General features: G+C 37.4%; 1 protein-coding gene across 9 annotated transcripts in view; it reads right to left on the bottom strand.

Moving 5' to 3' along the window:
* Positions 1-27,958, bottom strand: part of CLOCK (clock circadian regulator) — a 68,242-nt gene that overhangs the window by 19,903 nt on the left and 20,381 nt on the right. For 6 of the 9 annotated variants that reach the window (XM_039551342.1, XM_039551349.1, XM_039551343.1 and 3 more), the window contains 9 exons: positions 17,654-17,764; positions 15,279-15,369; positions 13,531-13,590; positions 12,976-13,124; positions 8,737-8,828; positions 7,315-7,404; positions 5,880-6,000; positions 4,627-4,740; positions 1,950-2,068 (listed from right to left, as the gene is read on the bottom strand). In XM_039551342.1, the coding sequence (XP_039407276.1) occupies positions 1,950-2,068; positions 4,627-4,740; positions 5,880-6,000; positions 7,315-7,404; positions 8,737-8,828; positions 12,976-13,124; positions 13,531-13,590; positions 15,279-15,325 (792 nt within the window). In that variant the 5' untranslated portion in view covers positions 15,326-15,369; positions 17,654-17,764. Of the gene's footprint in view, positions 1-1,949; positions 2,069-4,626; positions 4,741-5,879; positions 6,001-7,314; positions 7,405-8,736; positions 8,829-12,975; positions 13,125-13,530; positions 13,591-15,278; positions 15,370-17,653; positions 17,765-21,676; positions 21,740-27,958 lie in introns of those variants that run through there. The other 3 variants (XM_039551345.1, XM_039551347.1, XM_010401668.4) reach the window with 2 other exon arrangements.

Genomic DNA, 27,958 nt, shown 5'->3' with positions numbered 1-27,958 from the left:
TTCAGCTGGATTAATCCTGCCTTCTTGATAGAATGCAAACATCAACTAGCCAAAATGCAAGACAAATGTTTTAAACAATGTGTAGAACCAAATGCCTTCACTACGGAGCAAAATTTGTGACATGTTTTATTACAAAAGTGGTAGGGTCATATGCATAAAAGAAAAATATGAACTTTAAAGATGCAAAAAGCATTGCATATCCTGAGAAATTACATTCAAGGAAAAAAAATAAAGAATCCAGAACCATATACCAACTGAAAGAAAGAGAATAAGTGACAGATGAGCAGGAAAGTTCTACCTTAAATAAGGCAATACTAGAACACACATCTCATTACTGGCTGCGCATTTGTTAGTGAAGTTACTGGGATGGTAAAATTCCTGACATACACTCATTCGCTAAAGACTAGTCAATGCTAGCCTCAATGATAACAGAAGGTATCACGAGTATAAAAAGGTATTGCCAGATTAAGTCTTCACTCTTATGTTAGTCTTCTTCAAAAGATTTCCCAAATGAACAGCACCGGTTGAAAGTCTCGAAAGATCTTAAAACTTTTGTAACATGGAAGCTTCCTTGGACACTGAAGGCTTAGAGGTTCAGATACAGGAATGAAACTCTGGCCAGAGTATAATCTGTAAGGTTTTCGCCTGCAGGAGACTGAGACACTTGAAGATCATAAATGGATGTTCCTCAGCTTCCAAGAGGAGGAAACATAGAAGATTTACTATGAACTGTCAGACTTTTTTAAAAGACAAAAGCATTCTCAAATGTCAGGTTGGTCTTTTTTCCACAATTATTTCATGAGGCAAAAATCCCACATATAACATCTCTACCAACTGTAGGCATAACAGGAAACATATTTTTTAGACCTGCATGAGAAGTAAAGTGGCAGATGAAAGATTTCCATAGTTTTGGAAAAAATAAACAAACTTTCTCTGGCATCAAGTCTGGAGAGACAAAATTCCTATTCAGCCTGATAGAACTGAAGAAGTTTCTATGATTTCTCCACATGCTCCCTACTATGCTTTTGAAGTGCAAAGTAGATAAACCACATCCTTCAGAAGCTACCACCAACAGTCTTCAGCTTAAGACATCATCAGTGCTTTAAACTTGTTTAAATGTTCAGAGTTCTTGTATTACAGACAACAGCTTAACACTGGGCTACATGCACTTCATGGCATTACTTTACAACTGAATTGCAAAAACAAACGTTAGATAGCAGACTATCCTGAACCTTGATTCACATATTTGTATGAAACATATAATGGAATCACAATCACTGACCATACTGTACTGTATCCTGAGTATTTATTTTTATTGGTTTTGGAGAGAAACAGGATTATACTTACTGAACTACAAGTATCATATGCATCCAATTCTAAGCTTGGAAAGGCACCTTCACATTGTACATTAGTAGTTAAGCAAAATGTTAGGTTTAAACCACTGAGTTACTGATTAACTGCATAGAAACAAAAGATTTCTATTACCTCAAACCCAACTCTTAATTACGGACAAGTAATGTAAGCTTTCTTTAAGCCCTCCAAGATTTACTTCTGTGTCAAACTGCAGAAAGACCACCAGCAACAAAAAATTCATGTCCGAGTTCCAACTAAATCAATCATTTCTCCAGTGAAAGTGGAACCTTGATGTAATCTTTCATATTGCTTAAGTTCATCTTGCTAAATTATATTCCTGTGGACTTCCTCGAAATTTATTTCTTGCATATTTCTCTTTTATATTCCTATTTAGAATTAATGTTCACCATAACCTGTTTGATACTTTGCATAAAACTTAGCCTATTTGAAGTAAGAAACAGACACTTTCAGTTTCATATCATAAAATTCCTTATGGTTTTCCATGAATATTTTAAATGTTGTTTGCATTCTCTCTGAAGTTTTCCCATTTAGAGTCCATTTAAGAATGATATAAAAGTGATTTCATTTGTACATACCTTGATAAATTGAGGTGTAGCTAATCTAACTGTTGCTACAAAGCAAACTTTTTCTTCATATGAAGGCCGGTGTGATCTCTGAATAGTTCCTTCAAAACCATTGTGCGCTGAGTTGGGAACTGAGGGCAGACAGAGGAGATGACAATATAAGTATGGAGGAAAATGGCAGTAATATCACAAGACAAGTGGCCCAATATTTATCTGTGGTTTGCTTGTAACTTAACATGCATTAAGAAAAATGCTACATATCTACATTTATATGCGCAGGAATAATAACACAGTAATAGGAGTAGTTACAGAGTAGTAATGGGAACATGACCATCCAGTTACTTACTCAAAGAACTAAAATTACAGTTAATACGATATTATTACCGACAAAGTGTTTTTAAGAAACTAATAACAGTTCTAATCCTTGCTAACTGGTAAAAATGACTGGATTACACTTTCTTCAAAAGTATCTTTAAAATTTATCTTTTGCATCAGGTTTTGCTAATTTTTTCTTTTGAACTCTGAGGTAAGTATTTACTTTGTAGACTTCCATCACATTTAAGCAACACATGCTGAAGACATACCAAGTAACAGAACAATCAAAGGCACAATTACAGATGTGAAAGAATCAGGATACTGAGCTAAGAACAAATTCCACTTATTGAATCACGGAGATGGAATCAAAAGGAGGCAAAGGATGGACTAGACCTCAAAACAGATTAACCTTATCTTTCATTTCCATCCATTATCAATTTAGTTTATCTTTACTAAGGCCTAGAGATGGTGACTTCAAAACACTGTGAGGTCTTTCAAAGCCTGACTGGTTTTAATTCAGCTCTAGATTAGAACCCCTACTAAAGTTTCTTCATGCAAATTTCAGCTTACAGCTCCTTGCTCTTTCCATCAGAAAGAAAATAAGCAGTTTCCTTCCTCTTTATCTTAGCCCTCGTCCTTTGTTCTTCAGAGTTTATCTTGCCTTTTAAGTTAGATTTATAAACTACTTCTTGTTTTGTTGCTCTACTCTGAACTCTCTCCAACTTCTTTACTTCTGACAAATAAGTATCAAAACTTGGATGAGGACATGCAAGTGCTAAGAAGTGCAGTGGGATTATTTCAGGTGGTTTTGACTATATTTTAGAAAGGCTTTTGCATTTTCAGATTGGTGGCTGGTCAAGGTGATTTGGTCACATTCAGTTTACATTCCACAGTAACCCCTTTTCCTAAAGGACTGCTACGTAGCTTGCTGTGGCCATCCTTGTTCATATAGTTTGATATTCCTAAACATAGTAACTTGCATTTTTTCTTAGTCAATTTTTCTGGGTTTTTAGACCAAAATAATTTCTTTTCTAAATTTGGGGATGAATTCTTCTCTTGTTTTTAGTGGACTATTTCATGACTTCAAACTATGTTCCATTGTTCATAACATTAATGAAAATACCAATCAAATCCAGAAGTTGTCCATTAAAACTGCACTTTGACGGTGAACACTGGTAACCTTTCCAATCAGTTTCTGCAGCTACTCTCAAGCAATTTCAATTAACATGTGCTTCCCTTATACGTTTGTGAGAACAGAATATGATAACAAAACCATATTTGAAAAGTCCATCATTTATTTGTGCTTTATCCTCTTATCCATACAGTGTGTTACTCTTTGGTAGAGGAAGCTGAACTGATTTGATGCTATTTCTACCTGGAAAATCCACAGTGGTTGCCATTCAATTCCCTGCAGCTTCCTGAAACTCATATATATTTTAATTATTTGTTCCAGAGTATTTCCAAATATCAAATTGCAACCAATAGGTCTGCAGTTTCCCAACTCCTCATTCCAAGACTAGCACTATATTTGGCCTTTTCAGGACTGTTTCTTGTATTTCCTATAATATTACATAACTGTATTTGCATTAAGACTCAACCTCTTCCCATTTTGTGAGAAAAATAGTGGTATCAGATAAAAACTCCACAGATTTATTTACAACATACTGGTTTTCATAATATTTTTGGGTGATCTTTCTAAGAATCTACTACTGATCACACTGCAGATCCCACTTGGACACAAAAACAGGCTTCCCAAGTAAACAGTCAGCACAGCCAGGCCAAACAGATTAGAGGTGCAGCACAGACGAAGAATATTATACATAGCTAATAAAAATAATTTCAATGGTAGGGAGTAGCAACTCAGTGCAGAAAACGGTACTGGCCCACCCACTCATCTGAGTGGTAACTCCTGTCAAGTGAAAGCACAGAACTGAAATGGGGGGAAAACCTACATTTTCCTTCCCAGTTGCCTGTGTAATGAGAGCTGCAGGTATTCAGTACCACTAATCTTCAGGTTAGACGCCTGCTTAAATATGGCTTATGATGAACTAAATTCAGGCTCCTTATTTTAAAACATTTACTTAAATTCCTCTAACATTCTTTTAAAAAATGTTTTACAAAATAGTAGTTTCCTTTAATTGAAAGCATTAAGCATAATTACTACGTTTTGCATTCAAATACACAGACCCGTAATACCTGATAGGCAGTTTTTCTTCTTTTCCATTACACCAATACAGAAGTGATAAAATTCTGCTTCAAGATCTTCTTTTGAAAGCTGGATTTTAGTTTACCTACATTTTGCACCATGGTCCCAAGCCAGTTTAGCTGCGGAGCTGCCTAAGTATTCCACTCAAACACTGCTGAAATTACTTACCATGATTCAAACACTTGAAATTTCCTATAAATTTTACATATTCATATGTAGGTTGCTCTTTTGGATCTATTGTTCCTCGCAGCATATGGCAACAGAATTCTAGCTGATTTTTTGCTAGAAAAAAAATAAACAAAGTAATAGGCTATATGCTTGATGAAGCACACAGGCAACATGAAATGGAAAGCAGGTATAATAAAGCTGAATACATATTGAGATACTGTAAGTGTAGTGATTCCAACTGGCTACAGCCTCTGCTTTTAACCAGCATGACAGTAACTAACCTAAAGAACTCCTTTAGATTTTGTGCACGAAGGGCTTTGAATATTAGCAACATGAAAATCTCTGAGAACTAGAGCTGTATTAAAGAAGATGCCCTGAACTTAAGTTCACTAAAGCACATGCTCCCAAACTCCATTAGCCTGCTATGTATTTATTCTTGCCAACTGCTAAAACTGTCTGAATAGAAGCTCTATAAACAATATGAACCCTTCTAATACACCGGGAAATTATAGATTAAAAGGCAATGCAACTTTGAAAATTCTACTCTAGAGCAGGGGGGACACTAACACTTGTGTTCTTCAGGGCTCTGAAGCACATCTCTGCTCAAATAACACTGGAAAAACTGATGATGTAAAATTCCAAGTAAATAATTTTTAACACAACTGCTGTACTGGTTTTATCTGGGATAGAGTTAATTTTCCCCACAGCAGCTCACATGGTGCTGTGTTTTGGATTTTGACTAGAACAGTGTTGCTAACAGGGATGTGCCCATTATTGCTCAGCAGCACTTACACAGTGCACAGGCCCTCTCTTTATCTCCCTCTGCTCCACTGGTGAGGAGGCTGGGGGTGCCCCAGCAGCTGGGAGGGGACACAGCGGGGAGAGCTGAACTAAGGGATATCCCATACTGTATGGCACTGTGCTCAGCAATAAAAGCTGGGGAAAGGAAGAAGGGGGAGACATCTGGGTTTACGGCATTTGTCTTCCCAAGTAACCATCATACATGACATAGCCCTGCTTTCCTAGAGATGGCTGAACAACTGCCTACCAACCAGAAAGAGCAAACTAATTCCTTATTTTGCTTTGCTTGTGCACACAGCTTTTGACTTCACCTGTTAGTCTGCCTTTATCATGACCCACAAGTTTGCTCACTTTTACTCTTCTGACTCTTTTCCTGTTCAACTGGGAGGAGTGATCGAGCAGCTCTATGGGGCAGAGCTGCCTACAGGGGTTAGCCCAAAATTACTACTTACATTTTAAGTATTCCGGTGTCAAGGAATCACTTTCCAGCAGATGAGAAGACAATATTTTATAAATTTCTGAATGTTCCCCCTCTGGGATAAAATTAAATACACTCTGATCCACAAGATCAGACTGAAAGAAAAAGATTTAATAAGTGTTAATTCAAGACATCAATGTCACAAAGCCTACTATTTTAATGCAAAACAATTCCACAGTTCATTACTGACTCAACAAAGTCACCTGCTGGAATACATATTAGTATTTTGCAAGAAAAAAATCTGTTCTGATATGCCTGCCCTATGGGGAGTGGTAAATGAATTCCTTGCATGCATGGCTTTTGCTTTACCTATTAAACTGTCTTTATCTCAACCCACAAGTTTTCCCGCTTTTACCCTTCCAATTGCCTCCCCCATCCCACTGAGGGGTGAGTGAGTGAGCTGCTGGGTGAGGATGAGTTGCCAGTTACCACATTTTATAATCAGTTCCATAGCTACATACACAAAACCGCAAACAACAGAGATGAATGCAGCAAAACTGAACAACTGATTATATGCATAAATGCATTTGGTTAAGTATTCAAAAAAAGAGGAATCATAAAATGTATGTTTAGAATTCATAAATCACACCTAAAAACCAAGAACAAACGTGCCTCTGAGAACCTGTCAAATTCTACGAAAAGAAAAAGTTAAAATCACAATTACCTGCCCATTTAAAAAATTCTCATACTGTTATCATGCATACTTTAAGAGAATTTATTTTGTCTCTTACCACAGTAAGACAACTAACATTTAACAGAACTTGTCCTTCTCTTCTAGAAAAACACGCAATTTAACTTGTCAATTGTTTGCACTTATTAATTTGCTTCACTTCAGAATAACATTATTCAAAGGTAACTTTAAAAACTTAAATGAATGTTACACGTACCAGTGAGCAATCTCACCCAGATTAAAGATGAGCGAATGTGATAAACCCAAAAGTATATACTGAACTTAAAAAGCAGAACCAGCAGCAATGTATTTATCAGAGTGTGTTGTCAAGAAAGAAGTGAAAAAGTAGTTAAAAAATTTCAATTATTTAGATCTTTAGTAATACTCTTCTGACTCATGTAGAGGCTGTGAACTCTAAAGGGTCCCCTGCAATCAACTGTGTTACTTCAGCTACACTGAAACTGATGCTAGGCACTTCATAATCCTTTCTAACAGAGTGACAACTGCATTCTGCATTTCCAAAGGAAATGTTTAATATAGAAGACAGACCAGTAGGAAGGAGTTGTGCTGAAGAAAAAACAGAAACACTAAAACAAAGCATACATCTGTCCCATCTGTCTGTTGGCCAAAAATGCCAACAATTAATCAATACTTGTGGGATATGCCACAAATACTCATATCAGAACACCAATCAACCACAGACAAACTGGTATGTTACCAAAAGCAATTTGTTACTTACTGGTAAATGTTCAAGTAAGGGAGTTATACTTTCAGACACGTATATTATATTTCCATCTGTCATAATTGCTAAAAAAAAACCATCAAGAGCCTGAAATTAAACATAACGGGCAGTTAAATAAAAAAGAAACAGCATACTAAAAATGTTAAGCTATATTCAATACAGAAAATAATGCAGACCAATTTTAGTTTAGTTTATTGCAGAAATGGGAATGTCTTTCCCTACTGAAAACCCTTAATCTTGTTTTTACACTAAAACGATTACAATTCCCATACTGTTCCATCGTTAAATAATCTGTGGTTTCAGAAGCAAATACATATATAGACAGCCACTGTTTTCCCCAACTCCCACTCTGCCTGCCTGTTATTTTTAATTCCATCACCATTTTAGATCTCAGAAAACTCATAAAAATGAGCTAGAGACAAAACCAAGATGTGGGAAAACTACAAGAAGAACAAGTAAAAGAGTCAGCAAAATCAATGAATTTTAGTGTTTAAAAAGCTCAACATTCCCAATCTCAATGAAAGAAGCTTGTATTGAGATTTTACTGAGACTTGAAATCTGTGAGATACAGTTCTGACTGCCTTATCTTTACTGAACTCAAACTTCTTTCCTTTGAATATAACACAACGTTTCAATTGAAAGCTACCAACAAAAGCACAACAGAACTGTATTTCTAAACAGGAAATTTCAAAGCTCACATCTTTGAAAAAAACTCTTATATCAGAGGACTTTTCTGAAAATTTTTTAAATACCAAAACCCACAACTTGTAACTTTTTGTATCTGTGCATCAAAGCAAAGGTTTAACTATGGAACAAAAATAAAGAAGTGTTTGTTAATTTGTAATATTTTTCATTTAACTATAATTAAAAATTGTTTCACTAACAAGATATAAATGACTTATGCTCATTTTCAATGAAATAATAGCTTATAATTAAAGTTTCTTTCTAGTAGTTTTGCAACTATTCATGTAATCTTCAGAAAAGTAATGCTCTCAACCAGTTTTGGAAAGCATAGCAGGTAAAGAAATTAAACACTTACTTATTGCACTCAAGTTACATGGATATGTTGAGCCTTTTTCATAACTAGAATTTTAATTTATGCATAATAATTCTTTCTCTAGCACCTTCCTTATGCTGCTAATTTAAAATATCCACTTTGACAGTAAACATGTTCATTTACAGACTTGCTGTTATTATGTTTATTTAATTGAAAATGTAGTTCAAAGCAAAGCTGCTTTTCTGAAACAACATTCTGAAACTCTGCTTACATAGGAACTTTGATGGCTTATCTTGATGAAAACATATAGTTACAACTCAAATATGAGAATAAAAACATATGTCATCAAACTGAAAAATTTCATAATGGAATGACTTCCAGCAAGGAATTCTTCTACTCCCAGAAAACCAGAAATAATGTACCTCTAACATTAACTGTGTGAACTCTTCATTACTAAGGAATGTCGGTTTCCAGTCCTGTCGAATTTCACTGGCATCTGATTGTGCAGTAATTTCTACAATCAAACACATACACAGTATAAGGATTCATACTTCCAAAAGCCATTATTTTTCCCCTAAGCTACATATTCATAGTTAAGGAACAGGAGAAAGTTCTCCAGTCTCCTCTGTTGTTCATTCATTACATACAGAAGTTGTTCCGTAAAAAGAAAATAAATGTCTTCTTCCATGTCGTAATAAAATTTGTCTTCTCTTTCCTTCGACCAGTTTGCCAGATTTCAAGGCAATACTGACGTTAATGACAGTCAGTAACAGATTTTGATGATAAAAAATACTCTTTCCCCTGAGACTATAATGAAATGTTTTATAAAGAGTGTTGTTTACAAAGATTTAGAAAGCCAAAATTCCTGATCAGTTTATGTCATTAAAACAGCTAATCCTCAAGTATCTTGGCCAGTCCTTGTCATTCTAACCCTTGCACTAAAAATTGTCATTGTCCTTTCTCCTTTTCCTGCTCTTTTCTGGTTATACTTAAAAAGAGTCGTTTTTCAACAAAGATTCTTAAGAGCTCTACAACAGACTCCACTCTAGAATTCCTGTCTGTTACAGACACATAAATGAATTTTGACATAGATGAATTTTGAGTAAAGATTCCAGCAGGAGTTGAGAAATACATAGATTAACTTCCATACAGAGGTGAGAGAATCAACAGCTGCTAAGCAAAGCCTGACGCCAGGTTCTGAAACTGATGCTTCCTTATCAACTGATAACTAAAACAACAAGAAGCAGGACCTCATAGCTCTTCAGTTTTGAGGAATAACAAGAGCATCACAGAAGTACTGGTTGTACGAACAATCTTGGACAAGTAATCAAGTATTTAGACAAATCAAAAGAACCAAACCAATTCTTTAAGGTTTTTGATTTTTAAAGGACAAGTCTGTACAAAGATCGTAAGCTAGAGTCTTAGTTCAGGTGCCTCAAAGAGCCAGAAAACCTGGAATTGAATTAAATATGCAAAGAGCTGGAGCAGTTCGTAGTTTTTTTTACCACACTGAAGTGGGAAAACTTTACAAAAAAGCTTTAGACTTAACTAAAAGAACAGTAAACAACAGCAACGTCATGCAAGAAACTGGCCAAAAGTGGAAAGCTGCAAGAAGAAGTGAAAAAAAAATCAACAAGTAAGACCTTCCAATTATCCGATCTCACAAAACATATAAATTCATCAGGCTTTTGCAATCTGTTTTGAAATGGTATCACAAAGCAGAAAGAGTGGGCTGGAGAATTAAGAAAACCTATGTATAATCCCAAATGTAGCTTTTCAGTCAGAATGAAGATACTGAACACTGAGGGGCAAGTCACAGGACTTGAAAATGAAAAGCTCTGCCACCAAAGTGGAGGCAAAATTCCAGGAACTTAGTGCATTCATTCCACAGAACACAGATAATCTTCACTTTAAACTGGAAAAGTCTGATTCATTGGCTCATTCTAGCCCTTATAACCATCCTACTTCAGAATTAAAAAGACTGTCTTTTGCATTAGAACAGATATATGCTAAATAAAAGCTGAAGTTCATGCCTTTAACAAACCATTCTGAAATATCTTATCACAAGTACAGGTGTTCTTTTACATTTTCCATAATTAGAGCAAGCATGATACTAGCAAACAGAGCCAAAGCAACAGAATGAACCTGTTCCACTTGGCAACTTCAGAGAAATGCCTAGAAGTTCTGGCAGAAGGTTGCACTCAGAGATAAATGGTGGTAAGGCCACATTCCTGAGCTAGATACCAGAAGGAGGAGCATAACCAAACTTGCACATTAAACTTCAGTCTTCAAGTTCTATATCTGAAGCAATTCTACACCAGCACCAAGAATTCTCAAAACAAACTGCCAGCCAAGCCAAGATCTATACCATTTATCTGTGGGTTGTAGGAGTATCAGTCTACCACCTGCAATTATAGGCAGCTAAATTCTTCAGTATTTACTAATTTTAAAAAAATTGTTTACAAATTCAGTGAAAGATGACAGGCAGTACTAGTCAAAGAGAACCTCCCAGTGATACAGTGTCAGTGTGTTTAGCCTCCTGTATCTTCCCAGTGAGAAACAGAATCCACATTGGCCAATAATAATTAACTCAGATAGTTCATTTGGAGCTGCTGCCAGAGTACCAAGCTTGGATAATGTGGAAATAGCCCTGGAAGAACCAGAAGCAATGCAGTTAAATCCTGGTGGCTCAACATAGTAGGATTTCAACCATAAAGCAGCTACTCACTGCTGAACAATCCATTTATCCTAGGTCATTCAGCTTTATTGCAACATATCCAAGCACTTCAGGAGATAAAATATTCTTCTGAACTTTACCAACATTTTGTCCAAAACCACTTTAATGTAAAATGCTGTACAGCAATGCTAGTAAGCACTGACAGTCAGAGCTTTAGGGACCTTAATATGATATGTGCAGTCACACAGAGCTGCATTCTGTCACACTAAGTGAAGGACAAAAGTGCCCTGCCCTAAAAGGCATCCTTCTCCAAAGCTGCTTTTTGCCCCTTCATTCTAAAAAAAAAAAAAAAATCTCAGCACTTTGAAGAGAAAAATATGACTGCTGGCTGGCTGACACACGTTTGTTCTGCATTCTATATTTTATGTCAGGAATTTCCAATACAAGATAAAGTAATTTTGAAACAGAACCAACTTTCACAAAGGCCTTATAACCCGAAGAACTGGCTTTTACAGAAGAGGAGCCTTCATACTGCTTTTCTTTTCTTATGAGACAAATGTATCTCAGCAAATTAAAACAGCATAATCAATATTTAATTGGGAAAAAAAAACCCCAAACCTATGAATTCTCATATGAATTATACCACCCTCCTTTTTCATTTAAATTATGTTTACAATTTTAACAGCAATGTTCAGTACACATTTGGTGTTACCGGAAACATAACATTAATGGAAGAGATGTGCTAGGGTATGGAAAAACATTTCTCATACCTTAAATTGACACACATACTGTTGATAAATACATAGCTATTCATCCACTTAATATCTCATTTTATAACCTTATAGTTACTTTTTTTGACCCTACTGCTTTCTAGTTAGCATACATTCTCAGAAATTACCCAAGGAAATGAGCAAAAGAGTCAATTTTCTTCAGTTTCTAATCTTGTTTTTGCAGTGTGAACCACAAGGTGCCATATTAAGAACAAGTGTAGGAGCAGGAACAGAGATTTTTTTATGTATATAATATCTAACAGCCATAAATCAGTGTACACTTGGTGGAAGAATTTTTTTCATGACAGAAATAACCTGTAACAAACTTCAGTATAACATATATGGGTATATCCCACCGTCAGTTGATGCAAACAGCAAAGATGTTCAAGGATATCGATTGTTTTGACATTTCACATGACCTTTAAACAACAACACACACACAGAGCCTTATACATCCATGTGTATATCTTAAAACTTTAAAAGTTTTTTAGCTAAAAGTATTTATAGATTTTCTGGCATTTTTTTCCCAGCTGGGAAAAAAAAAAAAAAAAAAAAGCCAAAATGCCCATAACTCCTGGTCTCTATGCTCTCTGTATTGCACTTTCTCTCATCAAGCAACCAACCCAGTAACACTGCTGGAAACCACAGTGCCCTATCGCCTTATCATCTTTGTTTAAGCAGCCAGTTGTGTAGGCGGCACCCGACACAAAGAGAAGGAGCATTAACTTCTCTTGGAATAGCTTTTCAGTGCTTTATCTTGCTTCATGTAGAACCTGGAGAGACAAATCAGCTGTTCAAACCAGGCTTATCTAAATACCCAAATAAGTATTTCGAGCAAGTACTTCCACTAAAATGGATCAGCAGTTTTCCTGTGAAGCAAAACTTTAGCCATTTGCACCCATGTCTGTCCAGAACAAAAAACTTCGAGGTTATTTCAAAAATAAAACTTCTCTTTGTGAAACAGATTTCATGTTTCACAAAGAGAACCATGGGACAAAAAAACTCAGTACTGGCTTTTGCTAAGTATTAGCAGAAATACAGGTACATCTCTGCTACCTAGATGATCTTAAGAATATCTTTCTCCAGAAGCACTTCACATTTTTTTGACAAATTCCTTCAAGGAGCTGCAGAATTTTTAATATTTTATGTAATAATTGAGTATCACTTTAAAAAGTAAGAATTTATAAATAACGTTTACTGTTACAAATAATTACCTTTGTGCTTCCGTAAAAAGTCAATGCTCTTCTGCAGCACAGTGGACTTATCCATCTTCCGAGCATTCCCTGGAAGCATGGAACCCAACTCTTTGATAAGTACATTGAACTGATCTCGACGTTTCTTTTCGGACTTGTTTCTAGACACTCTGAAAAGGAAACCAGAAAATATTTTATAACAACTATGAGACTTACTTATACACTGTATACTACTGCCAGGTTCCTGATGCAAACAGCCCCTTAAGAATTTCTGCTGTGATAACTGTCAGAAAAACACCTACTCTGTATCTCAGACACCATTTTTGAAGAATGGCTTCCTCCTTAAGGAACAGTGCAGCAAAGCCTTTGGAATAAAGCACCCTTTTACAAAACACAAACAACTGAGCCACACTTGTAAATACACAATATATCTGAAAAGTAACAGTAGAAGAAATGCTGTTGAGTAATATGTTTATTTATATAAGAGTAACATTTTTATTGTTTAGAAATCACACTGGTAAGTTAAAGCATACAAGTATAGGACATTTCTTAGCTTTAAATAACTTTGAAACTGACCTTTTTGCTTTATCTTTGTCATCTTCTTCCACCAGCCCATCAAAAATGCTTCCGTCATTTCTGAAAGAAACAAAAAGAAATAAATGTTGGAGTGAAAATTCATCTCGTTTGAAGTTCAATCACAAAGAAAGGGGAAGGAGAAAGAGCTGACTATTCATCATTGTCATCATCTCCATTACATCAAGAAAGCAAGGAACTGTTTTACTGTGATGTCTCACAAGGGCCATCATCAGTAACCTGAAGCTAAGTCTTCTGTGTTCTGCTTGCATTTACTAAAGAAAAAGCAAAAAACCTTACATTTCTGACACAATTCAAGAGATTCTCAGACTGCTTCTCATAAGAACTTACAGCCCTATGCAAACACTTAATTGAACAATGCTTCATTTTGGTTTTTGTCTTCTTGGTTATTTGCATTACCTTACCCTTTTGAAAACATGGGAGAGGATGTATGTAATTAATTTTTACTTACTGGCAATTTCTATTCTAATTACTGAAAATCTATTTTTCTTAAATTATGAAGTATTATTAGTGGAAGAGAGCTAAGGAATATGCTATACTTCATCCACATATGTAATTTCATAAATATACAATTAATATCAATGTTAAACAGTAACTATTCATTATATTTGCTTCCTCAGTAATTATCACATAAATTTCTTAGCTTGGCAACTGCCGATCTACTGCTAAAGAGGTGTTAAAATACCAAAATAAGAATGTGTTTTCCTTTGAAGATGCCTCAGTATCCTTCGTACAGTTCCTTTGTTACACTTCCTTTTGCTTTGAAAGTGAAGTCAAAACTGTTCTGTTTTCCAAAACTGCTGTATAATGGACTTTCACATGTTATTTCTGCAACTTCTCCCTGCTTCCAGTCTATTTAGTGCTGTCCACATCAACTTCTGTATGTCTATCCTTAGGAATTTCTTACCCTAATGTTTCTTTCCCTTAAGCAAAGTAACCTTTCTAAAAAGTTTACCTCATCTCTCTGATTCATAAACCATCAGGCAATTGTACTGTACATTATGATTACAGTGATGTTAGGAAGTTACTATTTTGTATGCTACTACATAAACATCAAGCTTTTAGAAGCAATTAATATATTCAAAAGGCTGAAGTTTCAGTGAGATGCCAAAGAACTTCACTAGAAGAAGTGACAAGTTAGACAAGCATTATAGAAGTTTTATCCATTGCTTTTACTCTTATTTTTTCCACTGACATAAATTAGATGCAAGTTTCATTTCCCAAAGTCTCAAAAATGGTAATACACAGGACATTAAGTACAGATGTTCACCTACGCTGCTAAGAGAGTGCAGCACAAGGAATCAAGTAGAAAAACATGCCTCAGTTATTACTTTTCCCTTGAAATAAGTTAGCAGGTCACTTTACTATCATCCACAGCAACACTAATCATTTAAATGTATTTGCTTTTCTTAATCAAAAACTAAGTACTAAAAAAATTGAAAGTTCAAGTAAACATTAAAAATCAGCTCAACTTGCACAGATGTTGTCCCATGGCTGAAAACAAGTAGTGCAATTTAAGATTAACCTCAAGCAATCTAAATCACTATTTTCAGTGACTACAAAATGACACATCTAACAATTACCAAATTTACTTTGTCAAAAATAGCCAAAACCTCACTCTTTAATTTTTGCATAAATTAATATCTAAATGTATTAACCATACAAAAAAGACTATTAAAGAAAGAACTGAACAGTAATTCTCCCAAAACTCTCCACATCTATTAACATACCTGTCTGCAATGGAGCTCATTTTATGGGTGCTTATGGTAAAAAACATAACATATCACACTTTAGTCTTGTGGTAGACATTTGTACGCTTGCCTATAAGAGAAGAAAAAATATCAAACTGTGCTGAGGGGAAAAAAATGTGTTTTCCATTAGAGCATACTGATGTTTTCATTTGTTCTACAAGCTGTTCCTAATCTTCCCCTCTCTTCCAACCTTCTGCTCTGCCCTCCTACCTTCTCTAAAGTAGTCTCCATTACCATCATAACCTGGGCCTTAATAGCTCATTTTACATGACAGGGTTCAAGAGAACATTATTAAAGGCTACAGTAAATAAGTCTGCACTAAACAAATAGAAACCTTTTTAGACTCTGAATTCAGATATAGCTTTTCATTTTTAACTTTTTCCTAAAGAACCCTCATAAGTTTGAAGGCTCAACAGATGTGAAATACACTTAGGAGTACACTCTCTTTAGAAACAGTGCAAACAGAAAGCATTTGGGATATAGTTCTTTACAACTATAATTTATTCTTACTGCATTTTTTCTTGAGCACTTTGTTATCATAGACACTTGAAAAGATAACAGTAAGATACCAATTAGAATGTGATCTCCGTACTGTGAGAAAGTTAATCTGACCATTTCTTAAAGCAGTGACATACTCAAGACATGAAGTTTTTGGTTTTCCAGATGTGCATTTGACTTTGAATTAAGAATGTGAACAAAGTATTATTAGTGAGAGAAGGAATATAACACAGGTTATGAAAATACTAAAGTCAAACATAAAACAGTAGAATTAAACCTTTTCCTTTCATTTGAAGTCAGTTGTCAGAGGCTGCTAAAACAGAGCAGCAAGATTGTAACACTGGCAGTGATTAGGGAACAGCTGCATGCAGCAAGTTTTATATGAGCTGAACTTGCAGATCCTTCAGGAATTTTTAGTAGCCTACAAACTTAATAGTAAAAAGGCACTACATTTATTTCCAAGATGATCTTAGTCCATTTAGTGACTCAGTATTTTCTGAGAAGGATTTGTTTGTTTCTGAGAGTACTAAAACCAGTGGAATGAGCAGTGTCAATACCACAACAAATATGGCAGCAAATGCATGATGAGGGAGCTGAGCAAGAAAGCTTGTGATTCAACCAAATTGACTCTGAATCTTCAACAACATATGGTGTAGATTTCCCTCACAGGAACAGCATTTTTCACCACAAAGTTTCATAACTTAAGCGCAGCCGGAAAGTATATGGGAAAGCTGTGCTGCAGCACAATCTCTTTCAAGGCACATCACAAGGCATGCTGGTGTTTTTCCCCAAATGCCCCACTTCTTCAATTAGTATGGACCACTTTTGTCTTGCCTTCACTCACCAAAATCTAGTGCTACAAAGACACACTGGCAGCAAACCACTTCTTCCCTCCAATTCTTCAAAATAACAATTGCATCAGCCATACTGACAAATTAAATTTCCCACATTAGTTGGCCAAGCAACAGAGTTGTAACATTTGAACACCAGCCATAAATGGCATGAGAAAAGTAAATTATGAAGAAGTGTCTGAATTTTTGTCAAAAGTCCGCAACAACAGACAGGCTGCTCAGCAGTAAAAGCTAACTATCATGACTGGCATGGAACTAAGTTTAAAATCAAGACAAAAGCTATAAACCTGTTTTCATTTAGCTTACATGGTAAGCACTAATACAGCTATGCACTAATTACACTTCTAGCCCTGTGTTAATTTTTATACAAAAATGGTACCTAAAATTATAGGGATCAAGAGCAATATGAAATTCTGTAGGACAAATTATACACTTTCCTTAATCTGCAAAAGAAAAATACTTGTACAGCTTAATACAGAAAACCTTCACTTGCGACATAACTGACATCTTCATTATGCAGAATCAGAATTTAAAAGTCAGTATTTTCACTTTAACAGAGCACTCAATTCCCAGAATTCAGTAAAATTATTGATTACAATATACAGATCCTGTATATTGCAATATATACAGTCAGAACTGGCAACCTAGATCTGGTATCCAAGACAAATAGTTTAAAGTACTGAAAAGTACAAGAAATGCACCTGTAGCACCCTTGTTTCTCATCTTTTAAGGTCTGACTCTTCTGTCTTTGCACCCAAATTTGCAAGACACTGAACACTCTCAGTACTTATACATGCCAAGGATAAGACTGCAGAGATAATTCCACCAAAACCAGTCAAGCTGAAAGTAAACACCAAATAAATAAAGGACTATGTCTATTTCTAAGATTCAGACTCAGTCATGTTCTAGAGAACAAAAGGTACTACTTAACACTGCTATGCAGCCCATCTGTGTTGATAACTGAAAGCCATGGGAACCTTATTAATTATAAGAACACAATTTTACCTTTTACACTTTGGGACTTGTTAAAGTATGAGGTTTAGGGACAATGCCTGGTTCCTGTGAAGCACAACGTGGAGTTAGATGTATCCTCTTCTGCAGAAAATAAATTCCAAACTGTCAAAAAATAACAAAGGAAAGCTTTAAAATTAATGAGTTTAAAAGCTATATACTTCTTAATTTTTTAATAAAGACAAGCAATTCTTTTAACAAGAGTAATCTCTAAATGCAATATTCTGCTTATCAAAAGTACCTCAAGTATTTCACTATCTGAATTGACCTTGCTTTAAGGTTCTTCTTGATAAGCAGGATATTCTGACACCGTTTCATCTTGGCTTTAAGCTATCACTTTATGCCTGTCTTTAGTCTTGATGTCCTTTTCACTTTTGAATTTGGTTTCACCCGTACCATCTACATCTTCACTTCCACTTGCTACCTTCAAAGTATATTTATACACCATTATTTAAACACCTTTTCACTGAAGTTCTTATTAGGATCTCTTCTGGCTTTCTCTGTTACATCTTCTCCACTCTATGTCTCTAAAATTACTATTCTCAGGACTCCAGAATGTGTAGAATGTTTCTGCTGCTGACAACTAGCAAAGTTGCCCAGTTGCATTATTGCCTCTCCCTCAAACACAGCCATTAACTCTTTCTTTCAAAACTCACTTCAAAATCAATTCTTGGAATGTATCCCAAACTTGCTTCACAACTGTACTTCTTCCATACAAAGACTCTGCACTGACATAAAGTTATTGCCTACTTCCAGTCTCTCGATACCATTACATTTCATTTATAGTTACTTCTCTTGAACCATGCCACTTTCTACATTTTTAAGCTACATGAAATCAGGTTTTTTCCCCTCATCTTTATCCTGTTTCCATCTGCCTTGCTTACTGGTCCTAAAATAAAACAAATTCACTATAATATGTACTTCTTCCATTTCTGAAAAATTTTATTTTAAAGTATATTAAATTCTAAAAAGGAAGCTGGGATCTATAAACGAAGGTTATGCTACTCTTAAATTCACTGATGATTTTTACGGAAAATACCAGAATTATCACTTATTTGATTTGAAAAGTGCCTTCTCCTGCACCTAACAGAGGTTCTCAAGTGGTTAAAATACAGATGAAAATATTAACATAGGAAGTTAAAGCATAGCAGAGCAATCTGCCAGCAGGATAAAAACAATTACAGCATGATTCAATGAAGCCACTCGTTCTTGTCTGGCCAAATAACCTGCTGGCCCATTGACCTACTTTTTTAGGGGCTTACAGCCTCCTCTCCTATTTTGTTTTGTTCCATTTGACAAGTGCAAGCATTAATAGTGACAGAAAGTCCCATGGAAGTCTGCAACATGAAACCAGTGTTTTTAAACTGCTTGGAGTGGAATAACTCTGCCAACTCTCACCCAGTGCCTAACAGAGTTCTAATGATGAAAATTTTAGACCTCCTCTCTGCAGTATGTAGAGGTGCACTTCTTTTAAATCACAATTACACACTTAAGATAAACATCACAGGTCTTAATCACAGAACCATCTTCTATAATGTTTCAAAAAAGGGAGCTTTTACACATATTTCAAAAAGGTATTTTAAGAAGAGCAGGAAAGGAATATGTTTATATCATAAATGAACACATGCAAGCTTAAATCAGACCAAAGAGAAGCTAATTACAGTGGAAAAGCTTTTATTGCCAAAACCACATAGATCTCTAACTTAGTAGAAATAGCATGCATGTGAAAGCCAGCCTACATGCCAGCACTGGCAGCCACAAGTGTTCAAAGGTCATTGTTCTGTCTCCACAATTCATTAGTTTTTTTAAAAAAATAAATTACATCTGTCTGTCACTTGATACCATGTGTTTTGAACACATACAGGCATGTTTTCCAGCTTTTCTGTAAACCAAGGCAGCTAGAAACTTACTATCTTAAAGGAAGCTGAGGTCCTCAATCAAAAATCTTATCTGCTGCCACGGATATGCAAACCATTACTACACCAAATTGCTCAATCTGTACAAAAATTACAAAAACTAGCAATACTGCAACTTCTGCACTATGCTGACTTATCACTCATGGAGAGGCAATAAGTTATTGCATCCCAAGTCATTGCTTGGCCAAATAAAAAAGGTTCTGTATAAGTTACAGGGTAAAAAGCCGTAATTCAAACTAAAGTAATAAAGTTCACACCATCTGATAAAAAATTCCATTTTTTACACTGAAAGAATTTCAGTACCTTCAGTCCAATTTTATTATCAATATTGGCATGTACACTGGTAATATTAAATACTGGAAACAAATTCAAAGATTGAAGAAAGTATGAAATTACAGCACAGTCTTGCTCATGACAGATGTTCTGTCAGGACTGGACTGAAAAATCAATGGGACAATGGTGAACACATTGCCTGTACTTCATTTTGTATAGAGCCAGTAACTGAAATCCCTATGACTCCAGCACTTCATTCTATTGGTAACACTGATAAATATTTTTGAGGAAGAATAAGTATTGTCCTTATACTGTAAAATATATTTTTATAGAAAAACCTTGATTTATGTAAAATTTATGTCAAGGCATACAAGTAATACATGATTTTGCAGATTACAATCCTCAGAAATAATGTGACGTGGCTTGTATTATTAAGACAAATAATTTCACACAGGGAACATCACAGGAAAAACATATGAAGCAATACAGTTTTCCAACACTACAGTTTCTTCTGTGTACAGTGTACATAAATAGTGTACAGAAACAGATCAACTTCTTTAATACAACCTGATCTCTGTGCTATAACCCAATTTTGCCAGGGGAGCAAACTAGTTATTATAATAATTGAGGATTAGCTGTAGAGAAGATCTTGTTTAAAGAATCAAAGTCACAGCACCCAATGCCCTGCAGAGCTCTAACACTAGTCACCCACCAGGGTAAGAAAGACCAAGAGCAGAAACATCACGCTGAGCAAACACTCAGCAGAACCTGACTCCCAATGTAAGCACAGCATCAGAAGCCCTGCTCATTATAGAGATTCTGAGGATAATTATAAACCATCCTGATACTCCTTTCCATGAGCTTCTGATCATTTGGATTATGAACTTCTGGGGTCTTACTCTACTAGGACATTATACCATAATTGGGGCAAGCAGTGATCCAGCCATTATCTCCTGCCCAGAATAGTACAACACTATCACTCATATTTTCCATTTTGCTCTTTGCTTCATTGGTTTACCTCCAGCCCAATCATTCTTCTCTTTATTTTTCTCTTTTTTGGAGGTGGGGTAGAGGGGAGGAGAAAAGGAAGAATTTGCTCTGGTTTAGTTTCTCTCCAGGAACCACAGACTTTTGTAGAGAGCAAGAGATTTTTAGACAGATATACCATAACCACCTCTCATCACATAGTTTGGTAGAACTACAGAACAAGCAAGCAGGTTTCAAGGTAGTTGCTCCTTTGCTTGCAATGATATGTACACCAACAGAAAGCAAATTAGGGTAATGACTGATTAATCTTTTCTTGCTAAGCAAAGGCTGTCTGTGAAAATATGGTGGTTTTAAAACTGACACGTCTCCTTTTTTGCCTCAAAAAAAAAAAAAAAAAAAAAGGGCAATTGAAAAAAAAACCCAAAAGACAGGGCTAAAAGGAACTTCAAGGAATGCTGTTCAAACTTTGCAGCCGAACAGGTTATTCCAGCAGCTAGGAATAGTCACATATTGCAACCTCTCCTCTACCACATCGACAAATCAGTTTTTGGTCTGTATTTGTGGAGATGACACATCCTAGAAACGTCATTTTCTGAGATAAAACACGCTATAGCAGCAGGTGTTCATCTTCCAGTGCTTCACAGGACAACCGAGGAGAGGGCTGCTTCTAGCACAGATGGATCCTAGATGGCTTTTAATAGGAAAATTTGTGAGTGGCCATGAGTAGTCTGCTGTGGATGAGCAGCTTCCTTAGGTCCATCACCTTTTCAGAGAGTACTGAAGAACATATAATGGAGAAAGAACAGTAGAACAGAAGACTGGTGGTGTGGGTTGCCATTACCTGAATGGCAGTCTCGTGTCTTCCTCCAAAAGGACTTTTGGGAAGAGAAGAAGTCCAAACAGTCTACAGGAAAGATGAAATGCCTGTTAGGAGGCCTGCTATGGTAGTAGTCAGTGATATCACAGATTAGTTGAGTTATAATGACATTTGAAAGAGTGCATACTATTTGCACACCATCATTCACAGTTCACAGAAGCTAGAAGAGGCTACAGATCACCTTGGGTAGCAGAAAACGTAACAACAGAGGTAAAGAGAGGTTAAGTTCTTAGAAATGGTTTGTCACACAGATGTGTCCTAGTCTACTCCCTGACAAGGTAATGGACCTAAGCAAGCTGTTCAAACAAGTCTGGTCAAAAGTCATTGCAAATATCATCTTCATAGAAGCATGAATTATGAGGATTACAGGAAAAAGCAATTCTCTCCTGCATGCTTCACATATTAAGACTGTCCCGCCATCAGGACAGAGATTTCATCAGGAGAGAGATTTCGCTACAATTTGGGACTGACCACAGTTTGCAATTTCCATCTCTCTAGCTCACAGATAATGAAAACACCCCTGCTCACCACTCCACTGCTCCAGATCATTCAGGCTGTTCTGCTGCCACTCTTCTACCCTTCTCTGTAGTCTGTACCTCCTTGCCCTTACTCAACACAGAGGTGGCCCCATAGCTCCCTTCCTGATACAGTGCAGCTCTCCAATCTTGGTCCAGACTGCAGTGAAGATGCATGCAAGAAAGCTCTAATAAGCCTGAGACCTTTACCGGGGCTACAGTGATTACACGCTGGTGGAGTTCTGAGTCTGGTGAGCAGTGAATTTAGGCCTCTGGAGCCAGCCAATATGAACCTCAGGGACACTGCCCTCTGGGACAAGCAACAGAGCTGGCGATCTGTACGGATGTCCTCCACAGAGCACAAGAGCTAACAATCCCCAGGCACAAGAAATCAAGCAAGGAAGGCAAGAGTCCAGCAAGGATGAGAAGGGACTGCTGGTCAAACTAAAGGGCAAGATGTAAATGCACAAGCAGAAGCAAGGACAGGCATCCCAGGAAGACTGTAGGGATGCAATCCAGTTGTGAAGGAATGGAATGAGGAAGGCCATGGCGAAGCTGGAGCTGAACTTGGCAAGGGATGCAAAGAATAACAAGAACAACATCTATAGGTATATTAACGACAAAAGGGAGGTCAAAGAAGGTGTACACACCCACTACACAAGGCTGGTAAACTGGTAACAACAGATGAGGAGAAGGCTAAAGTACTCAACAATTTTTTGCCTCAGTCTTGGCTTGCAACCTCTCTTCCCACACTTCTTGAATGGATGGACTGCAAGACAGAAACTAGAGGAACAAGGTCCCTTCTGCTGTAAGGGAAGATCAGATTCACGATCACCTGAGGAACCTGACTGTATGTAAGCCCATGACACCTGAGATAAGATGCATCTCGGAGTCCTGAGAGAATTGGTTGATGTATTTGCACAGCCATTCTCCGTAATATTTGAGAAGTCAATGCAATCAAGCAAAGTTCCAAGTGACTGGAAAAAGGGAAACATTGTACCTAGATGATCTTTATGGTGCCTTCCAACCTAAATCACATGATACACTCAAACCTGGCCCACACTTGTCCATGTACCCCACTGATCTGGTCTCTGACTCACCAAACTGACTTCTCAGAACATCCTCAGACTTGCCACCTCACCAGGAATTTGCTAGCAATCTGGGCTCTTTGCCTGAGACTGGCTTCCCTCCAGCTCCCTGGGAGTGACCAGGAAAGCACTCAGCAGGTTGCTAGGTGTCTAATAATTTATCCTTGGCTGCGGGGTGCTGAAGCACTTACCAGGCTTTTTTCCCCTCCATCCTTTTCCAGGCTGTCTGTATTTTGCCTTCCAGGATCCCAACTAACTACACTTAAGGTGTCTCCATCAAATTACTAACAAAGATACTAAAAGAAAGTGATACAATACAAATTTTCTGAGTCATCAGTGAACAAGCTCCCCAAATCAGAAAAACAAAAAGGACAAACAAAAATAGTACAAACCCAAGTTCGTAAGATAAATTTGAAAGGCAGCATTTAATAACCTATCCATCAGAAACAGCTGCTATTCTTCTGCAGTCTCATTTAAAATATTTTCTTAGCCATTTGCACACAGTTCCCTACAAGAGATCCCCTTCCTTCAATAACAAAGCTGTAAGTGTGGCAGAAATAGTATTTGCAAATCCTATGCAACTAGTCTGTACAAAAAAAAACAGTAGCTACATGTTATGATCCCACTTGCTCCCATTTTTATAAGGCTCCACCCTTCCTTGGCTCTCACTGGAGGTGTGCACCCCTATAGCTCTGGCCACACACTGAAGCAGATTTGTGAAATTATGTGTTTAGAAGAATGCACATATCACACAGTTTTAATAAGAATGAAATAATAAAGACTATTTAAAAACTGTGGCTCCATGTACCTTTGAAAATTGGCACAGCTAAGAAACAGTACCCCTCGACAAAGAAGAGCAGGAACCTCTTAGCTACATCTGCCACTCCTGGATCTATAACAGGGTACCCTGGATTAGACTTGAGTATGTGCTGTGTTTGCACATCTAAAATACAATATATATTGCATAATCAAGTCTGGCTTAAAAGTACACCTACTGCCTCTTTAAATGGTGCTTAACACAAAAACAGGACTTCGCAACAGGAGTTTAGGTCAAGAGAAGCTAATCACTAACCAGTTAGTGTTACAATTCAAAACTGAAAGGTTTCACATCCCTGTGTAAATCCCCATTTCCAATGGAATTCTGGGAAGATACAACCTGCAGTCAGCTAGCCAGCTCAAGAACAGATCCTAAATTAAAGCTCACTGTGCTAAGGAAAAAAGTGCTATAGATGGTATAAAATCTGCAGTCTGGTATTCTCTCACAGGACTCATCTAAACTTGGTACATTTTACAATGAACAAACAAAACCATGCTTCCTTCTTCCTTCTTAGATGGAACGGAGAAGGTAGACAATTGACAGGTTTTTTTCAGGAATTCAAAAGGTGAAAAAATTCCACACACATGTTCTTAGATTTAAATTCCCTCCAAATATTATAACTATCCCATAAAATTATTTACTATACACAAATCAATTTTTTTCTACAGAATAAAGTTACCAGACAGTAGAAAAATTGGTTTCTCAATATTAACAGAAATTTAAAGAAAAAACTTTAAAGTACCAAGATACCTATCCTGAAGTTAAAAACACTTTGAAATAATTAGTCCAATTAAAAATGTGCATATTTATGAAACTGAGCATTATGAATTTTAGATGCTTTGTATCAGACACAAACATTAAACAATCAATTTTTCTAAAATGGTTTGTCACATTTTCATCAAAGCATAAATACTACAAAGAATGCTAACAAATCAAACCAAAGAAGAAAAATTTATTAAACATTTTACTCCTATACTGGAAATAAACATGATAATTCACCAAGAAATGAGACAGATCAAAGAGTCAAACATTGGTTTTCCTCTACCCCAATAATAAAAGGGAAGAATGACTAAATACAGAAAGTCAACTACTTTTTGAAAATTGTCCTGGAGAAAATTACTTATCAATTTCAACAGACACAATTATTACACATTCAAAGCAAGATAACACCAAGGAAATTCTTCTTCCATTCCACGTAAAATTTCTGTTTGGTGTTGATATAAATGCAAGCTTAAGTTTAGAAAATGAGGCTTTATCGTCATTATTACTGCAACAAGACTCAGCTATCCACCTCAATTAATCTTCCTGAAATACATGAACCTACACATTACGTGAGCACTTCAACTGCCAGACTTTTAGCATGCAGATGTGTCTTAAAAGGTGGGAAAGAAAGGTAAAAAGAGATTATGAAATTCACACAAATGAATCTTTCTAAAATTCTATCCTAGACCAGAAAAAAAACACCCAATGAAGATTTATTAGCTTTTACATTCAAATGAACACTTGCACTTTTCACATAAAGAATTCTGACTAATCAAGAGAAAACGTCAGTCAAAATTTCCTGCTCTGTTCTCATTGTCCTATTCTAAAACTTTCAGAAATTAAGAAAGTCAACAGTTGGCCAAGAGGGTCTGTAAGAAGTTATATAAATTATGTCCGCACCCAGTGCCTTTATCACAGAATCACAGAACAGGTCAGGCTGGGAGGGACCAAAGTGAGACATCCCATCCAACCTTCCTGGTGAAGCAGGGTCATCCACAGGGCACAGGGTTGTATCCAGGCAGTTCCTGAGTATCTCCAGTGAGGGAGACTCCACAGCCTCTCCGGGAAAACTGGTCCAGTGCTCAGTACCCACACAGTAGAGAAGTTCTTCCTCTTCAGGTGGAATTTCTTGTGCATCAGTTTCTGCCCACTGCCTCTTCTGCTATTGCTTGGCACCACTGAGAAGAGCCTGGATCCATCCTCTGACATCCTCCCTGCAGATACTTACAGACATTGATGAGGTCCCTTCTCAGCTGTCTCTTCTTGAGGCTGAACAGCCCCAGCTCCCTCAGCCTTTCCTCATAAGAGAGATGCTCCAGTCCCTAATCATCTTTGTTGCCCTCCACTAGACCTGCTCCAGGAGCTCCATGTCTCTCTTGTCCTGAGGAGCCCAGAGCTGGACACAGCACTCCTGATGTGCCCCACCAGGGCTGAGTAGAGGGGCAGGATCAGCTCCCTTGACCTGCTGGCAATGCCCTTCCTAACGCAGCCTAGGATACCATCAGCCTTCTCATCCCCATGGGCACATTGCTGGCTCATGGACAGCTTGTTGTCCACCAGGACCCCCAGGTCCCTCTCCACAGAGCTGCTTCCCAGCAGGTCAATCCCCAGCCTGTGCTGGTGCACGGGGTTACTCCTCCCTGGGTGCAGGACCCTGCACTTGCCTTCACTGAATTTCCTTTCTGCCCATCTCTCCAGCCTGTCGAGGCCCTTCTGAAGGGCTGCACAGCACTCTGGGGTATGGACTGCTCCTCCCAGCTTTGTGTCATCAGCAAACTTGCTGAGGAGGCATCTGCCCCTTCATCCAAGTCATTAATGAATAAGTTAAACAATTCCCAGTATTGAATCTTGGGGGACAGCACTAGTGTCAGGCCTCCAACTAGACCCCGTGTCACTGATAGCGACTCTCTGGGGTCAGCCAGTTCTCAATCCACCTCACGGTCCACTCAACCAGACCATGCTTCCTGAGTTTGCGTACAAGGATGTTGTGAGAGACAGTGTTGAAAGCCTTGCTGATATTGAGGTTAAACAATATTCCACTGCTCTCCCCTCATCTCCCCAGGTAGTTGTTTCATCATAAAAGGCAATCAGGTTGGATGATTTGCCCTTAGCGAATGCATGCTCCTGACCACCTTCTTGTCACCCACATTGATAGAGATGGCCTCCAGAATGAGACACTCCATCACCTTTCCAGGGATTGGGATGAGGTTGACTGGCCAGTAGCTCTCTGGGTTCTCCTTTTTGCCATTTCTGAAGACCAGGGTGACATTTGCTTTCTTCCAGTTCTCAGGTCCTTCTCCTGATTGCCCCAACCTCTCATGACCAACCTCATTATGGCGCCCCCAGCTCTCTCAGCACTTGTTGATGCAAGGCCCCATCAGGGCCTATGGACTTGCTGATGTCTAGTTTACGTGGATGTTCTCTAACCCAATCCTCCTTGACCAAGGTAAAGTCTTCCTTCCAATATTCCTTCACCCTGGTTCTCTGAGTCAGATATTCCCGAGAGCTGGTCTTGTCAGTGAAGACCAATGCAAAGAATGCATTCAGTGTCTCCACCTTCTCTGTGCCCTCGGTCACCAGGGTCTCCTTCCATTTAATAACAGGCCCTCATTATCCTAGGCTTTTCTTTTGTTATGTGCTTGAAGGAGCCCTTCTTGTTGTCCTTGACATCCTTGATCAGATTTAATTCCAGATTGGTCTTGGTCCTTCCTGTCTTATTTCTACTTTGACAAACTCTCTATATTGATTCCAAGTGGTCTGACCTTGCTTCCATCTCCTGTGTATTTCCTGATTACACTTGAAATATGACAGGAGTTTTTTTCATTCATGCAGGTCTCCTGCCCCTTTTGTCCAATTCCTTGCTCATTGTTGTTGAGCCTTGAGGAAGTCATGCTTGAATATCAACCAGCTCTCTTGGACTCCTGCTCCCATGGGATTCCTTCAAGAAGATCCCTGAAGAGGCAAAAGTTAGCTCTCCTGAAGTCCACAGCTGTAATCTTACTTGCTGCCCTGCTTCATCCTCGCCCCTTACAGTCCACAAAGGATATAGCTTATGAGTCTTAAA

The sequence above is a fragment of the Corvus cornix genome, chromosome 4 (genome assembly GCF_000738735.6).
Source record: "Corvus cornix cornix isolate S_Up_H32 chromosome 4, ASM73873v5, whole genome shotgun sequence".
NCBI classification, from domain to species: domain Eukaryota; kingdom Metazoa; phylum Chordata; class Aves; order Passeriformes; family Corvidae; genus Corvus; species Corvus cornix.
Note: the sequence above shows the minus strand (reverse complement) of the source record. Positions and strands in the feature narration are given on the sequence as shown.